The 19,009-nt window shown below is 41.6% G+C and overlaps 1 protein-coding gene across 1 annotated transcript in view; it reads left to right on the top strand.

Annotated features, from left to right (window-relative positions):
- Nucleotides 1-18,280, top strand: part of LOC126237190 (dehydrogenase/reductase SDR family member 11-like) — a 91,559-nt gene extending 73,279 nt beyond the window's left edge. Inside the window, exons 3-6 of the mRNA XM_049947066.1 lie at nt 7,278-7,407; nt 11,943-12,072; nt 14,806-14,949; nt 16,716-18,280. Of these exons, the coding sequence (XP_049803023.1) occupies nt 7,278-7,407; nt 11,943-12,072; nt 14,806-14,949; nt 16,716-16,760 (449 nt within the window). The 3' untranslated portion in view covers nt 16,761-18,280. The remainder of the gene's footprint in view (nt 1-7,277; nt 7,408-11,942; nt 12,073-14,805; nt 14,950-16,715) is intronic.
- Nucleotides 18,281-19,009: the final 729 nt, after the last annotated feature.

Here is a 19,009-nt window from a genome sequence, read left to right as displayed (position 1 = left end):
TGACTACAATTTATTGGTTATGAACTGTAGATTAAAACTGAAGGAACTGCAAAAAGGTGGGAATTTAACGAGATGGGACCCGCATAAACTGAGAGCACCTGAGGTTGAAGAGAGTTTCAGGGAGAGCATAAGGAAACGATTGACAGGAATGGGGGAAAGAAATACAGTAGAAGAAGAATGGGTAGCTTTGAGAGATGAAATAGTGAAGGCAGCAGAGGATCAAATAGGTAAAAAGAGAAGGGCTAGGAGAAATCCTTGGGTAAGAGAAGAAATTTCAAATTAATTGATGAATGGAGAAAATACAAAAATGTAGTAAATGAAGCAGGCAAAAAGGAATACAAACGTCTCAAAATGAGATCGGCAGGAAGTGCAAAATGACTAAGCAGGGATGGCTAGAGGACAAATGTAAGGATGTAGAGGCTTATCTCACTAGGGGTAAGATAGATACTGCCTACAGGAAAATTAAAGAGACCTTTGGAGAAAAGAGACCACTTGTATGAATATCAAGAGCTCAGATGGAAACCCAGTTCTAAGTAAAGAAGGGAAAGCAGAAAGGTGGAAGGAGTATATAGAGGGTCTATACAAGGGCGATGTACTCGAGGGCAATATTATGGAAATGGAAGAGGATGTAGATGAAGATGAAATGGGAGATATGATACTGCGTGAAGAGTTTGACAGAGCACTGAAAGACCTAAGTCGAAACAAGGCCTCGGGAGTAGATAACATTCCATTAGAACTACTGATAGCCTTGGGAGAGCCAGTCCTGACAAAACTCTACCATCTGGTGAGCAAGATGTATGAGACAGGCGAAATATAATAGCATGGAGAGCTGCATCAAACCAGTCTCTGGACTGAAGACCACAACAACAGCAACATTAGTTACGATCTGGCAAAGAAATACTGTGGGATTAAGAACCACTAGCATTCTATTGGGGCGAGCGTGATAACATGGAGAGAGACGACTGGAGGAGTAGATAGACAGACATTGAGGGGGAAGGACTCTAAGGGCACAGATAGGAGAGAGGAGGAGATGGACAGAGAGAGGGGGAAGGAGGAGATGGACTAATAAAGACTGGAATAAATACATACCCGGACAATGCCGGCTACTCAGCTGTAAGTTTTTCGTTGCGTTGAGGGTTTGAACGATGAACTTCCGATTTTGGCTCCGTTTTTGGATGAAAAATGGCTTCTTATATTCTACTACTTGGCCGATGTTTTTGAAAAACTGAGTGACCTTAACCTATCACTTTAAGGCCGCAATAGTAATATCATCTCCTCCTTCTGAGTGAGAAAGTGTATGCGTTTCAGAGAAGACTTGGGCTTTGGAAAACACTGATGGAGGAGGATAACTGCGAGATGTTATTTTGTCTACATAGTTTCGCGAAGGAAAATGAGTCAGATGTAGACAAAAATAGTAGAATGGGCGTAGTACATCTCTAAAACCTTCTTCAACAACTCGAGTATAAATTTCCAGAACCTTCGTCTGGTTATGACTGAATCTACAACTCGTTCGTTACTATTGTAACAGACTACCGACCAGACTCTTGTCAACAACAGAACATGAGGAGCTAATAGAACTCTTAAGTGCTAGAACATTTCGAAACGAATTTAAATCGAAGTCACTTGAAAATTTCTGGCTGCAGACTCGCAATTATTATCCCAATCTAGCAAGAAAGGCAGTGGACGTATTATTATCCTTCACATCAGCTTACTTGAGTGAGTCAACATATTTCGTAATAGCATTAATCAAGTCGAAATATTGGTCTCGGCTGCAGGTGGAAGGAGATCTGCGAATTGCCGTTTCAGCGGTACAGTCAAGATTGAATCTGATTTCTAAACAATTTCAATCACACACACACACACACACACACACACACACACACACTAAATGTGCAAATATGAGAAAATTTCCGAATTTTGAACCATGTGCATTTCTACTGTTATTTATTCCGTTTTTTGACGATAATTTAAATATAACATCATTTAAATTGCCTTTTTAATGTTGATTACTGTTCTATCGTCATATGTACCTCACGGTTTTTCAAATATTATAACATTCTAAATGAATTAGAAGACGTATAGATGGAAAAATCATTAAACTTAGACATTAATTAATTAACTAATTTGCCGGCCGCTGTGGCCGAGCGGTTCTAGGCGCTTCAGTCAGGAACCGGGCTGCTGCTACGGTCGCAGGTTCGAATCCTGCCTCGGGCATGGATGTGTGTGATGTCCTTAGGTTAGTTAGGTTTAAGTAGTTCTAAGTTCTAGGGGACTGATGACCACAGCAGTTGAGTCCCATAGTACTCAGAGCCATTTGAACCAATTAACTAATTTGTGAACTTACGTGTAAAAAAATATGTAGTGAAATACAAATATTTGCTCAGCTCCAATAACTCTACACACAGAGCCATGGTTACTTTTATACAAGTTGTAATTGTTAAATTTCACCACACTGAACAATACTTTTAAAAAACTTTAATTTTGACGTGCCTGAAAGAAACTCTCTAATTATTATCATTATTAATATTATTGTTGTAGTAACTGATAGTTGCAAAAATTATAGAGAAGTAAATAGATATTGCGAGCCATTTTTGTGCCAAGTATGAGAAGTGTTGAGGAAGGAAAGAAAAATTGGGCGGTGGGAGGGGGGGGGGCAGTTATTTATGTTTCAGAAGGGGGCACGACGAAAAAAGTTTGAGAACTCTTTTTCTAGGGACCCACTTATATGACCAGGCACCCAGAAGGGGCACTGCACGCGGTGTCGTGCTTTTAACAAAGGCACTCGCCATAGGCCATTAACGCCAAATTTCGCGCCACTGTCCCACCGGATACGTTCGTCGTACATCCCACATCGATTTCTGCGGTTATTTTACACAGTGTTGCTTGTCTGTTAGCACTGCCAATTCTACGCAAACACTGCTGCTCTCGGTCATTCAGTGAAGGCCATCGGCTACTGCAGTGTCCGTGGTGAGAGCTAATGCCCGACATTTGGTATTCCCGGCACACTGTTGACACTGTGGATTCCGGAATATTGAATTCATTAACTACATTCCTGGAAATTGAAATAAGAACACCGTGAATTCATTGTCCCAGGAAGGGGAAACTTTATTGACACATTGCTGGGGTCAGATACATCACATGATCACACTGACAGAACCACAGGCACATAGACACAGGCAACAGAGCATGCACAATGTCGGCACTAGTACAGTGTATATCCACCTTTCGCAGCAATGCAGGCTGCTATTCTCCCATGGAGACGATCGTAGAGATGCTGGATGTAGTCCTGTGGAACGGCTTGCCATGCCATTTCCACCTGGCGCCTCAGTTGGAGCAGCGTTCGTGCTGGACGTGCAGACCGCGTGAGACGACGCTTCATCCAGTCCCAAACATGCTCAATGGGGGACAGATCCGGAGATCTTGCTGCCAGGGTAGTTGACTTACACCTTCTAGAGCACGTTGGGTGGCACGGGATACATGCGGACGTTCATTGTCCTGTTGGAACAGCAAGTTCCCTTGCCGGTCTAGGAATGGTAGAACGATGGGTTCGATGACGGTTTGGATGTACCGTGCACTATTCAGTGTCCCCTCGACGATCACCAGTGGTGTACGGCCAGTGTAGGAGATCGCTCCCCACACCATGATGCCGGGTGTTGGCCCTGTGTGCCTCGGTCGTATGCAGTCCTGATTGTGGCGCTCACCTGCACGGCGCCAAACACGCATACGACCATCATTGGCACCAAGGCAGAAGCGACTCTCATCGCTGAAGACGAAACGTCTCCATTCGTCCCTCCATTCACGCCTGTCGCGACACCACTGGAGGCGGGCTGCACGATGTTGGGGCGTGAGCGGAAGACGGCCTAACGGTGTGCGGGACCGTAGCCCAGCTTCATGGAGACGGTTGCGAATGGTCCTCGCCGATACCCCAGGAGCAACAGTGTCCCTAATTTGCTGGGAAGTGGCGGTGCGGTCCCCTACGGCACTGCGTAGGATCCTACGGTCTTGGCGTGCATCCGTGCGTCGCTGCGGTCCGGTCCCAGGTCGACGGGCACGTGCACCTTCCGCCGACCACTGGCGACAACATCGGTGTACTGTGGAGACCTCACGCCCCACGTGTTGAGCAATTCGGCGGTACGTCCACCCGGCCTCCCGCATGTCCACTATACGCCCTCGCTCAAAGTCCGTCAACTGCACATACGGTTCACGTCCACGCTGTCGCGGCATGCTACCAGTGTTAAAGACTGCGATGGAGCTCCGTATGCCACGGCAAACTGGCTGACACTGACGGCGGCGGTGCACAAATGCTGCGCAGCTAGCGCCATTCGACGGCCAACACCGCGGTTCCTGGTGTGTCCGCTGTGCCGTGCGTGTGATCATTGCTTGTACAGCCCTTTCGCAGTGTCCGGAGCAAGTATGGTGGGTCTGACACACCGGTGTCAATGTGTTCTTTTTTCCATTTCCAGGAGTGTATTTCAGAAATGGAATGTCCCATGCCTCTAGTTCCAACTACCGTTCCGCGTTCAGAGTCTGTTAATTCCATAATCACGTCGGAAAACTTTTCAGGTGAATCACCTGAGTACACTGCCATTGCACTGCCCTTTTACACGCTGTGTACCGCCATCTGTATATTAAGACATCGCTATCCCATGACTTTTGTCACCTCAGTGTATAGCTTGCCTGTTCACACTACCAAACGCCGTTGAAAGTCGGCAAAAAAGACACTGAACATCACTGCAAAATTCCTAGCTCTTGGATAGCACTTGCTTTGTTATATGTAGTTGACCAACGATTGATTTTCCCTTTCTAAATCCTGCTTGTTGGCATCCAAGTGCCTCCTCGATGTATGGCGTTAGCTGCTGCAGGAAGAACATGCTCAGTATCTTCTAAGCTGTGCATAGTAAGGTAACTCCTGTATGGTTTCTGCAACTGATTGGTCCCCCTTCTTAGGTATTGGAAAGATTATATACCGCTCCCATTCTGCCGGGTTCCTTTCTCTCCTCCAAATAAACAGACTAGGTGGTACACTCTCCTTTGTAGGATATATCTTTCCTCTTTCAGCATCTCTGAAGGAATGCCCTCTTTGAAACCATCTTGACATTTTTATGTATTATTTATTGGGAATAAAGATTACATTTTTAGTTTTACTGTCTTTTCTTAGTCATCTACATTGTCAATATGTCAGAAATTACGCTGACTCAGTTAGCTGGGCATTTTATCAAACTATGTAAAAGGCTGTGGATTTCGTTGCTTTGTAGCGGACAGCCTTCTCTAGGTAGTGTTTTGTTCTCACCTGATCACGAATTTCGTTTAATAATTTGGCTGGATGTACTTCCGAAACTATTTATAACGCTGCGGATTTCGTTGCTTTTTACCAGACAGCATACTTCAGGTAGCATTCCGTTCTTGAAGTTCTTTGTTTAACAGGCATGACGTGCGCCAAAAGGAATATTCTTTTTAGTGTTTGTGGGTAGTGTTAAATTAGGGACCTATGATGTTGTAGTTACATTTAATGGTAGAAGTAGTGATAGAATGAGAACACTTGAGAAGCTAGTAGTGAGTTTGGGGAAGTGTACGGCGAAAGAACTTTATGAAGTGGACGTACCAGGTGTAAACGAAGCTGAGGCTTCAGTAAAAAAAAATGTGTGGGGGTGGGGGTGGTGGGGGGGGGGTGGGAGGGGGGGGGAGAGCTAGTGTAATGAAAAGACGGTAGTTACCCGATAGCAGGGGAGTAACGATAACTCGAAATTTTGTGCATGTTGTTTTTATTTAACACTGTGTGGCAATGAAGATAAAAATGTCGTATGGAATTTTAAAATGTATTTTTCTGAGTTTGTACATTTTTCGCTACTAATTCACCGTTTCCCGTAACCCATTCAAACTATTGCTTTGAAAAGTTTACGTATTCTTCTACAGACATCCAAAAAGCCATGGATCTGTAATCGTGAATATAAGCTCATTTGTTTTTACCGTTAAATCAAGAGGCGAGGTCTCTCAAATCGCGCGAAAATTTTTTGACTCGCTCTCTATGGTCATTTCTGGCAGAATGCTTCTACGCCCTCCCTACCCTCTTGAAATCGCCAATCTTATAATATTTTGTTGTTAGGTTGCATTATCGCCTTCTTTCTTTGTTGTTGACATGTGCCACTGAGACTTGTTGGGCTCTCCTAGAACGCGCCTCCTGAACTTCGTATCTGTTTTCTTCAGTACAGTACAAAATGCGTCAATTTTTCTATCTTAAGTGCAATGAAATTGTTTTTCGGTGGATGGAGGAAGATGTCAGCGATATAGACCAAGAAACAGACAAAAAGACAACGATTTTTCAAAAGCCAGTGATGACACATCTATTAGCGGAAGACCATAGAAAGCGAGAACGTCAGGATAGTTGTGATGTTGACCTTTCCATTTCTGCAATAAAATACGTAACATGTTAGTTAAAATAAAATGTGTTCTGAGTGATGACAAAGAAAAACGTAGATTCCAGTAGTGAATGTCAATTTTGCAGACTTTCTTTTTGCATCTACAGAGCGTAATTTTGATGTGAAAATTTAAATTCTGGAATTTAGTTTTATGTGATAAATTACTTTATACAGGGAAACTATCATTCTTCAGAATGTAAAATTCAGTTCTCTAACAGTTCGTTTATGTGGACTATTTTAAAAAAATGCACGAAACTAAGTGATTTTGTGTGACAAAAAAATAAAATACTACAGGAGTTATTTACTGCTATTAAATTAACAATAAGTATTTAAACAACACTTAATTAATTGTAAAAGTAATTGTTATTTAACTTAAATCAACAATTTCAGAAGATTTGCGCCTTAAATCTCGGTTTAAACGTAGGGGCCCCAGAGACCCAACGGTACGTTACGGAAAAATCACCTCGTGACTTACGTTTATTACATTTACAGTGTCGAAAACGCTATCAAATATATAGATATCGAGTAAAAAATACTGGATCATTCGTGTTAATGTAAACGCCGTCATTCCACTGTTACAAAACGAAATTGCAGTTAATATATGGTAGAAATTTCCTATGGCTGCTCTAAACAGCCTCTAAGAAACGAGTCATGAACAATGAAAATTCATGTCTCCTTTTAACTTATTTTCTCGACAGATTTCTTTTTTAAGCATAAATGACCGTATTATCATCTGTGAAGTGTGAGACGTAGTTTTATAACCTGCTTCTTCCTCTGAAATTATTGCATCAAAACTGCGATTTAAATTATGTAAGCATATTTAGAAATATGACTGATGTTCAATTGTCTTGACTTGTTCAGCGGGTAAAACAGAACACTGGAGACAGATGATGGAGGTGAACGAGCTTGGCCTGGCCATCTGCAGCAGGGAGGCGGTCCAGGACATGATGAGGAGGGGCGTCGACGATGGCTTCATCATCCACATCAGCAGGTAATTTAGTAAGTAGGTACTGCAATAGTGACTGCAGTGGGACTAACTCTAATGCAGATTCATCTGTCACCCCAACAGTACTTTACATCCTTGTTGACTTTTAGATATGTATTACTTTTCTCATTTTAATGACAGCAATCGTAGACTCTTACGTTCCCAAAATTCTTGGTAGCCAAAAATCAAATGTTTACTGACGTAAAGAGTTCGCAACCTCGATACTGATGATGAACGTTGCTACACTCTTTATTCACGTCGGAGTAACTGAGATACATTTGTACATACAGTGTGGGTGTCAATTGTACGTTATGATATTTCACACAAGAAAGAAGTTCTTTCTCGACCTAGCTGTGTTTATTGATGCCAAATTTAAATACTTTCGATTCCAGTCCCAAGTGGTTCGAACTTCAGGCTTCTTACACGGATGCAAGAACTGATCTAAATCTGCAAGGTATGTCGTCTCTTGATACAGAGCAGGACAAAATTTATCAATGGCTCAACACAAGTCCGAAGACTCCTTACTCACATCGATTTACACACTCGAACTGTTGCGGATTTAGATTGAAAATTGCATCCTTGTCAAGTGCTTGAAGCTGTAGCTATTGAAACAAAGCTATTTTGACAACTGAATGTTATCTCGTTTCTTTTTCTGTACAATATTGTTAAACACTGTTGGTTGAGTTTCTACTTCAGAACTAAAAACTGCAGCACAGGCACTTTTATTTTCTTGTGAACACACACTTGAGCTGCATTAATTTTACAAATGAGTCTGCACAGATCACCCTGAGTTTATGCGTTTTATGGGCTGACAGCTTCTTGCCTGTAAAACTTTAGTAGGAATATCTTTAACTGAAGAGTAATTACTTTTGTATACTTTTTCCGAGAGTGTCGGTAGTAGATATATCGTTCTAATGCTGTGTGTCGCACACCAAGGATGCATAATACAACGGAAAACGTACGTATATGTCTGTTAATTGGTTTAAAATAGTGTTAGTCGATCTGTTCGTACTAATTATTAAATCTTTCTGAATATCACTGTTGATTAGTGTCTGAGTGGGAGAGGAAATTTTTCGTCCTGTGGTAGAAACGCTAGTGACAACATGTGTTCTCCGTTACTTTGGAACCAGGGAAGATGCCTGACATCAACAATTTTATTCCGTAATTCTCTTTAACACTTGCTGAATGATGCTGACACTAATAAAAAGTATCACAATGTGACCTGCACCATTTAATTACAGTTGCTAAAAATCTACCTGATGAACAGTGTTTCACGATATTTCTCGATAATATTGAGTTCGTATGGGAACGATCAATAAATGTCGGGCACGTACGAGAGTTGCAGAAAGAATAATGGGAAAGTTTTCTTAACTGTTTTGTTAAATAATTAGCTTATCGTCCGCTGCTTCGCTTGCATAGACTGTGTGGTATGCACAGAGGGTTTTTCTTTTTCATTAATCGAGTTTATAAGTTACGCGCAAATTTTAAAACCTTCTAAACTTTCCACGCCAATTAAAGCCATAGAAGAATGGTTTTTTCCGATTGTACTTCCTCCCAAAAAGCGATTCTGGTAGCTGGAGTCCAACGTTTTTGGTTAGTCATGACTTTTGCGTCCTTGCGGTGATATTTCAATAAAAACTTTCGTCCTCTAACACATATTCTTTTATACCTAATCGAGAAGTGAAGTAACAGTTTTCATAAAACTATATTCAAATTTTTTTTAAATGACGAAATATTTTCTTAAAAATTTTCATCCACTATTTCATACTTTGTGGGACTGGATTTTCAAAACCCGTGAAACGTGAGTTTTATTACTAACACAGGACCCAAATACAAATTTTCGCAGATTTAGGTTTGAAAATGCTTTCATAATGAAATAATATCTTAAAATTTTCATCCCCAATGTCACCTCTTTAGGGGGCTGAATTTCCAAAACCACTGAAAGATGTTTCCTTTTTTTGCTTCTAAGCGAGAAGTCAGTTATCAATTTTCATAGATGTAGCTTTAAAATGCGTTAGTAATTATATTTCGATGCTATAACCACCTATGAAATTTTCGATCATTTTTCTTAAAAAATAAGAGAAATAGTCTTTCCTCTTTTTCTCTTTCCTAGGGCCTCACTATTAGAATGTTGTATCATTCTGGTACCATGATTTCTGTTGTACGCCATTTACGACTTTATTTTGGTTGTGAAGTGCATTACCCTGTCATTCCTGCAAAATGAAATATTTCGTATACTTTTGGCCTTTTAAATTAGTTGGGAGTAGTCAGTTTTGTGGCGCAATGATCACTCGTCATAAGCGCGCTGTCGTTTTCACATTTCGACATTTGTAAATTCAACCTATATTTTTAACGATGCCTAATTGTAATTATTATTATTATTATTATTATTATTATTATTATTACTGTGCCGGCTATTTCTTTGCAGTGAAAACAATGACACAATCTTACGTCACCAACGACCACTTCTGGTCCTGTAGCAAAACCCGCAAGAGTAAAGAAATAATCTCTTATAAATTCATTTTATACCACAAAAATAGCGTAAGGTTCAACGTCTTCTTCCCAATTTTCATAACTGTACGTTTTCTTTTCTCGTTGGCGTTGTGATTTGTCTTCCCTTCGTCAGCATGGTACATTCTTATTTAAATTTAAAAATCACAAAAATACTCACTGGAGGGAGAGGATACATTACGGTTCTGAAATGAAACGTTATGAGGTATCTAGAACAGAATGGCTTCCCCGCTGTGGCCGAGCCGCTGTGGCCGAGCTATTCTAGGCGCTTCAGTCCGAAACCGCGCTGCTGCTACGGTCTCAGGTTCGAATCCTGCCTCGGGCACGTATGTGTGTGATGTCCTTGGGTTAGTTAGGTTTAAGTAGTTCTAAGTCTAGGGGACTGATGACCTCAGATGTTAAGTCCCATAGTGCTTAGAGCCATTTGAACCATTTTTTAAGTGGCATGGACTTCCGAACATCGGTCATGAGAACCCAACTCGCGCTTTTCTCACATCATATCGCGAAAACGAAGGATTGGACCAACGAGACGCATGCTATTTTTATTACCTTCTGGAAAGCATTTCACGTTGTATCGCACCAGCACTTATTACAGAAAGGTCGGCAATATGGAGCATCAAACGGTATTTGTGAATGGATTAAGGATTGTTTGGTGAGGAGGTTCCAACATGGGTAGAGAGTCATCTACAGATTTAAAAGTAACTTCAGGTCTGCCCAGAGAAGTGTGTTGGGATCCTTGCTATTCGCGTTATTTATTGATGACCTGGCAGACTTTACCGTAATCTCACACTTTCTGCAGATGAGGCAGTTATCTGAAACGACGTACTACCTGAAAAGAAACGGCAGAAATGTCCAGTAGGATACTGATAAGGTTTCAAAGAGGTGCCATGATTGGTTACTTGCTTTAAATATTCAAAAATATAAAACTGTGCACTTTACAAAGTGCATTGTAAGTAGGCTGTTTAGGTTTTCTTATTGGTAACGCCACGTAGCGCTCTGTATGAAAATCGCTGGCTGCGCTGTGTGCAGTCTGTGGCTAGTTTGCATTGTTGTCTGCCATTGTAGTGTTGGGCAGCTGGATGTGAACAGCGCGTAGCGTTGCGCAGTTGGAGGTGAACCGCCAGCAGTGGTGGATGTGGGGGAGTGAGATGGCGGATTTTTGAGAGCGGGTGGTCTGGACGTGTGCCCATCAGAAACAGTACATTTGTAAGAAGGGATGTCATGAACTGCTATATATATTATGACTTTTGAACACTATTAAGGTAAATACATTGTTTGTTCTCTATCAAAATCTTTCATTTGCTAACTATGCCTATCAGTAGTTAGTGCCTTCAGTAGTTTGAATCTTTTATTTAGCTAGCAGTATTGGCGCTCGCTGTATTGCAGTAGTTTGAGTAACGAAGATTTTTGTGAGGTAAGTGATTTGTGAAACGTATAGGTTAATTTAGTCAGGGCCATTCTCTTGTAGGGATTATTGAAAGTCAGATGCGTTGCGCTAAAAAATATTGTGTGTCAGTTTAAGCACAGTCATGTATAATTTTTCTAAGGGGAAGTTTCAGCATAAACAAAATATCCTATGAGTACAATTATTAAGAGTCACAGCTGGAAACAGTCGACTCATACAAATATCTTGAGGTAGGAATTTGTCGTGATATGAAAAGGAATGATCGCATAGGCTGAGTAGGGGATGAAGCAGGTGGCAGCCTTCGGTTTCTTGCTAGGACGATGAAACGGCGGAACTGCTGCGCACGTGAAGACAGACACAGGCTGTCCCGCGAAATACTAGCTACAAAATTTCACGAGTAGGTGTTGAAGAGTCTAGGAATACACTAGCACCCCTTACTTATCGGTCTCTTAGGTACTGCGAAGACAAGGTTCGATTAATTACAGCTCGCATAGAGACAGTTTAGTAGTCAATCTTGCCATCCTCCTTTGCTCTGCCATTAATTTCACAGTAGTCTGCAGAATGGGAACTTGATACGAAGCAACCTGAGCTTCGGCGACGCTGTATGAGTGACTTTCCTTTCCAGCATTTCGGCCCATATGCCGACGCTGAGTGATGGCCTCGGGATGCACTCAGCCAACAAAACAGCTGTGAGGGTCGTGGCTGAAGGACTCAGGAAGGACCTCGTCGCCAAAAAGAGCAATATTCGTGTTGGGGTAAGACAACATTTCTCGTCCTGTCAGTACGTATGTAGAAATCCTTTCATTAATGTGTTGTCACTGTGGTCTTCAGTCCGTAGACTGGTGCTGTGCAGTTATCCACGCTAAGCTATCCTGAGCACTGCCCTGAACAACTACTGCAACCAACATCCGTTTTAGGAACAATGTTGTAGTAATGCTTTGTTCTTCCTCTACAATTTTTACCAACATACACTTTCCTCCTTTATGTGTCTCAGAATGTGTCCAGGGCGTTCTGTCACGGTTCGCGCGGCTCCTCCCGTCGGAGGTTCGAGTCCTCCCTCGGGCATGGGCGTGTGTGTTGTCCTTAGCGTAAGTTAGTTTAAGTTAGATTAAGTAGTGTGTAAGCTTAGGGAGCGATAACCTCAGCAGTTTGGTCCCATAAGATCTTACCACAAATTTTCCAATGTGTCCGATCAATAATTCCGTTTTTTTAGTTAACCTGCGTCATGCATTTCATTTTTCTCCAGTTCGACTCGTTACCTCGTTATTAGTTATCCGAACCACCCGTCCAGTGTTCAACATTCTCCTGTAACACCACATTTCAAAAGCGTCTGTTCTCTTCTTGCAATTGCTGTTTAATATGCACGTATTGCTTCCATAAAAAGCCACATTCCAGACTAGTACCTACAAAAAATACTTCCAAACGTTTTGCCGGCCGCGGTGGTCTCGCGGTTCTAGGCGCGCAGTCTGGAACCGCGCGACTGCTACGCTCGCAGGTTCGAATCCTGCCTCGGGCATGGATGTGTGTGATGTCCTTAGGTTAGTTAGGTTTAAGTAGTTCTAAGTTCTAGGGGACTGATGACCACAGATGTTAAGTCCCATAGTGCTCAGAACCATTTGAACCAAACGTTTTAATCTATATTAAATGTTAACAGATTTCTGCTTTTCGGAAATGTCCTCATTTCTATCGGCAGTCCGCATTTTGTATTTTCTCTACTTCTGCCATCGCCAGTCATTTTGGTGCCCAAATAAAACTCATCTACTGCTCTTAGTGTCTCACTTCCTAATCCAATTTCTTCAGCATCGCCTGATATAATTCGACAACATTCTATTACTTGTTCTCATTTTGTGTTTTCAAAATACTATCCATTCCGTTAACTGCTCTGCCAAGACTTCTGCTGTTTCTGACAGAATTATGATGTCATCGCTAAACGTCAAAGTTTTTATTTCTTCATCCTGAAGTTTGGCTTCATCTCTTTCATCGACCCTTTTTAACTTCTGCTTCCCTTTCATGTCCTTCGACTCTTATAACTGCAGTCTGGCTTCTGTACAAGTCGTAAATAACATTTTGCTCCTTGTATTTTATTCCCGCTACTCTCAGAGTTTCAAATAATGTTAAAGTATTCTATGAATGCTATACAGGCAGACTTGTCTTTCTTCAGGCTATCTTGTAGGACACGTTGTAAAGTCAGTATTCCCACGCGTGTTCCTCCACCTTTCCGGAATTCAAACTGACCTTCCACGCGGTAGGAGTCTGCCAGGTTTTTCCTTTCTTCCGTAAATAATTTGCGCTCGTGTTTTGCAACCATGACTTATTGGAATGACGGTTCGGTAATATTTGCTACTGTCAGTTAGTACTTCCTTTGGCATTGGAATTAATTTCCTACGTTTGTGTATTTTATTGAGTTTTATTCTGGAATTCATAATCAATAAATTATGGTCGTAATACACATAGGCATCTAGTTTCGAAGTATGTGTCTTATCATTACAAAGCCTGTAATCTACAATTAAGTGATATATCGGCTGTAAAATAAGTTCCACCTTCATAATGAACACAAAAACATAATTTTGGTAATTGTAGGTTTTACCAACAACGTTACATATGAACAGTGAAAAATATAGGTGGTGGTGGTTAGTGTTTAACGTCCCGTCGACAACGAGGTCATTAGAGACGGAGCGCAAGCTCAGGTTAGGGAAGGATTGGGAAGGAAATCGGCCGTGCCCTTTCAAAGGAACCATCCCGGCATTTGCCTGAAAAGATTTAGGGAAATCACGGAAAACCTAAATCAGGATGGCTGGAGACGGGATTGAACCGTCGTCCTCCCGAATGCGAGTCCAGTGTGCTAGTGAAAAATATATTTTGCAGTAATAGACAAGTAGTAGACAAGCACATATGTAACAAAACTGTGTGCTATATGGAGACTCTAAGCCACATATTTGACCTTCCCATGGGAAAGGCGACTTAGAGTCTCCGTCTCAGACATAATTTTGTCAAAATCGCTAAGCGTGGGTATTACTCTGGCTTCGAAGAAAAGATTAGAGCTCAAGTATAGGTATGTTTAGCAAAAAGGTACCTTTCCTACAGTAGGTATAATACCAAACCATGTTGTCGTCCTGTGTCTGAATTAGATTGGCTTGAATTAAAAAAAATGGATACCATTCATTAAAAGATTATTATTATTATTATTACAGGATTAAAAAGATTAATTAGTAACAACATCTTGTTGTATTCCTGCTGCTCTTCGCCAAGCCCCTTTATCCAGTGCATCTTCCTTGTCGATGCAGTGATTTTCCATTACTGCATTTATGTGGTCTGTCCAAGAACGTCGTGGTCTTCCGCGCTTACGCTTGTATAATTCTGTAACCATTAAAAATTGCAATATTTTTTACAATACATAAAACATTCCTTCGTATCGAAAACAGAATTACAAACATCACCTTATCATTGTACATACATGGAACACTAACAATTAATTCCTCTGTTTGCAGCAAATTTCTCCAGGGGTCGTGAAAACCAATGCGATGAACCAGTCTGAAAGGTGGGCACAAACGTTCAAGACAATGCCTTACTTGGAAGCGGAAGACATAGCAAAAGCCGTGGTCTACATGCTTTCGCAGCCCCCAAGGGTTCAGGTGAGTTTTCTACTGCTACTTCAAATTACCTTATTTAAGAAATGTTCGAAAATTTCCAATTAAAGTTTTTTAATACTGCAGGTATGGGCAGTTTAAAGATTACTTATAAAACTTGTAATTATGGAGTGGTAGTCGTCCAGTATTTACGCAAGCAGCAAACGACCGGTGATATACCACCCATACCAACATAGCTCTTGCGTCTTCAGCTTCACACCAAACTGTGAGTGACTGCGAGATGACTGTCGCCCTTTTAAGGCCCCAGACCTCCCCCCTCATGGAAACACCCAGAATCTACGTCACTTGATATGTTGTACGTTCAACAGCCTTATTCACAACTTTTAATACATGTATGATATATAAAATCTGATTGCGCCATTACCTGTGCACTAAAATTCTAAGCAGGACAGAAACCATACCCTTATTTTTACGTGCACTAGTTAGCCCAAAATTTAAAGTTAAATAAATACAAAATTTGTTGCAGTGCTGAAAATCAGTTCGTAATCTCTGTGCTGTAACTTATTACAGTAAATATGCATATGGCGCCATATTCTTATTGGATTTTTCCTCTTCTTTCCATTGAACTACTCAGAATTATGCTAGGTGAAGTAGTTTTTAGCTTGCAGGCGAAACTACGCAAATAAATAAACAGCAAATTAACAGAATGAAAATCGTACGGACCAGATGTTGGACGAGGTTTGTCATTGTGACCACTAAGACATGCTGCCTTGCTAATGGCATATGTATCATATATTAAATTAGATGCAGATTTTAATTAAAGTTAAATTAAAAAAGTGTCTCACAGCTCAATTAATTATGATATGATACATGTCAGTAGTTCAATCAAGGTTCGTTACTAAGAGCTACAATTAGTGTTTGATCTCTTTTGAAAATAAGTATTACTAAAGTTATTAATTACATGCTGAAGTTCAGGTACATACATCTTCTCGGAGTTGTATCTTCTCGTACATATGAATTGTAAATCTCGACTGTACACTGACACAGTTCCTTTGATCTCCTCTTTCATTTCACTTATCTGTCGTGGTTTGCGCCGTAATGAGAGCAAACGCGAACGGTGGAAAGGAACCCACAGTGCATGCTAGCGGCGGAAGTGACGTCGCGCCTACTGGTTTGATTCTTAACAGGTCCACGTGTCACGGCCGGCCACTGCCGGTGGGCAGCCACGTGGCACAGGGAGCCGCCGTGCGGTACACCGACCAGGCCCTGCCTGGAGCCCACAATAAAGAAAACGTTTACTCCATAAGCATTCGGCAGCATATACCCACCCAACAGCGGAAGGAGTTTCTGATGTCACCCTCTGTCACTGTTCCAATGCTACGTCATAGAATAAGTCAGTGGTAGTCAACCTGGCCCCTGCTGCCCACTAGTGGGCGTTTTAGAATTCATGGTGGGTCCTAGGCGGTTTGGGTGTTAAAAGCATTTCCATTAGCTTTCCATGAAAATTTGACATAAAATAATTGCTAAATAGTAACAGTTACACGCTTTAACTTGCAATAACTCTGCTTTATCATTTCCACCAAGTACGGTTACTTCCCTACTTTATAAACCACCATTATTGTGGGGCCAATGAGCAGATAGAAAATTTTACTGCTATCAGAGATACCGAAGGGGGCTATAGGTAAAAAACGTCCACTACTCCTGCCCTAAGCCAATGAAAAAATAGCAGCTATGAAAACCGAATGTATTTGCCATTATCATTAATTTCTTCCTTACTTCTCCTCTTAACTAATGTGTTTAATTTGTTTCAGGTTCACGACATCATTATCCGGCCAACAGGAGAATTTTACGAGTGATTTTGCACTGAATGTTTCTTTCAGTGTACTGTAATTTCTGATTTTAAGGTTAACAAAACATGCGTATGTAGTACACTGAAGAGCCAAAGAAACTGGTACACCTGCCTAATACTGCGTAGGGCCCCCGCGAGCACCCAGAAGCGCCGCAACACGACGTGGCATGGACTCGACTAATGTCTAAAGTAGTGCTGGAGGGAACTGACACCATGAATCCTGCAGGGCTGTCCATAAATCCGTAAGAGATCGAGGGGGTGGAGATCTCTTCCGAACAGCACGTCGCAAGGCAGCCCAGATATGCTCAATAATAAAACTTCCTGGCAGATTAAAACTGAGTGCCGGACCGAGACTCGAACTCGTGACCTTTGGCTTTCGCGGGAAAGTGCTCTACCATAGAGTGTCGGTCCGGCACACAGTTTTAATCTGCCAGGAAGTTTCATATCAGCGCACACTCCGCTGCAGAGTGAAAATTTAGTTCTGGATGCTCAATAATGTTCATGTCTGGGGAGTTTGGTGACCAACGGAAGTATTTAAATTCAGAAGACTGTTCCTGGAGCCACTCTATAGCAATTCTGGACTTATGGCGTGTCGCATTGTTCTGATGGAATTGCCCAAGTCCGTCGGAATGCCTAATGCACGTGATCAGACAGGACGCTTACGTACTTGCCACCTTTCCGAGTCGTATCTGAAGGTATCAGAGGTCACACATCACTCCAACTGCACGCGCGCCACATCATTACAGAGCCTCCACCAGCTCGAATAGTCCCCTGCTGACATGCAGAGTACATGGATTCATGAGGTTGTCTCCATACCCCTACACTTCCATCCGCTCGATACAATTTGAAACGGGACTCGTCCGACCACGCAACATGTTTCCAGTCATCAACAGTCCTGTGTCTTTGTTGACGGACCCAGGCGAGGCGTAAAGCTCTGTAACGCGCGGTCACAAAGGGTACACGAGTGGGCCTTTGGCTCCGAAAGCCCATATCGATGACGCTTCGTTGAATGGTTCGCACGCTGACACTTGTTGATGGCCCAGCATTGAAATTTGCAGCAATTTGCGGTAGGGCTGCACTTCTGTGACGTTGAGGGATTCTCTTCAGTTGTTGCTCCCGTTCTTGCAGTATCTTTTTCCGGCCGCAGCCATTTCGGAGATTTGAAGTTGAACCAGATTCCTGATATTCACGTTACACTCGTGACATGGTCGTACGAGAAAATCCCCACTTCATCGTTACCTCGGAGAAGCCTATCGCACGTTCAAACTCACTCAAATCTTGGTAACTTGCCATTGTAACAGCAGTAACCGATTTAACAACTGCGCCAGACACTTGTTGTCTTATATAGGCATTGCCCACAGCAGTAACGTATTCTGTCTGTTTTCATATCTCTGTATTTGAATACACATGCCTATGCCAGTTTCTTTGGCCCTTCAGTGTATAATGTATCATGTGCAGCAAATAAAACAACATAAAAAATGAAAATCATGTATTTTTCGCTATAAAATCAACCACTTGTTAATGTTAGTGTTAATTTTATTATTGTGGCTCGGTAAATGAAACAACTGCTTCACAATGAATATGTAGTAGATGATTGGACATGCAGTGATAATACTTTTGCAAATGAAAGGCAGACGGGACTGCTACTGCCGGTAAATATAAGAGTGATTGTGGTGAATAGTTCATATTGCAGTATGATGAGCGTTGACATGTCGTTACTTACACTAATGATGGAGTTCACTTTGAACATATATAGTATTTTCAGAAACATTATTTCAGTCAATGTACTAGCTGTTGTTGATAATTCTTCCGGGTTATATGGCCGTGGTCCATGGAATTCTTCTATTCCATGGACCACGGCCATATAACCCGGAAGAATTATCAACAACAGTACCATCCGGTCGTGAAAGCCTTCATTGTATGAATGTACTAGCTACTACAACAGGTGCCACCAGAAATTGATGAGGTAACATACCACACGCTCCACGAAAGTGCTACAATTCATTCACCAGACCAGGAAGTAATGAAATATTTTGTTTATATTTGTCAGATATCACTACTGAAAACCAGCAGTGGTTACGAAATTATTTCTGTCTGGTTTCCTCATGAGGGTGGATGTTTTTTATTTGAGTTTAACGTACTCTAGAATTCTAAAGCATCTGGTGTAGAGTAACACATGCCTTATCACTTCCAAATAAGATAATATGAATAAAAGATATGTATAAGGCACATATGGAAACACGATGTTTAACCAAT

This window comes from Schistocerca nitens, chromosome 2 (genome assembly GCF_023898315.1).
Source record: "Schistocerca nitens isolate TAMUIC-IGC-003100 chromosome 2, iqSchNite1.1, whole genome shotgun sequence".
Taxonomy (NCBI): Eukaryota; Metazoa; Arthropoda; class Insecta; order Orthoptera; family Acrididae; genus Schistocerca; species Schistocerca nitens.
Note: the sequence above shows the minus strand (reverse complement) of the source record. Positions and strands in the feature narration are given on the sequence as shown.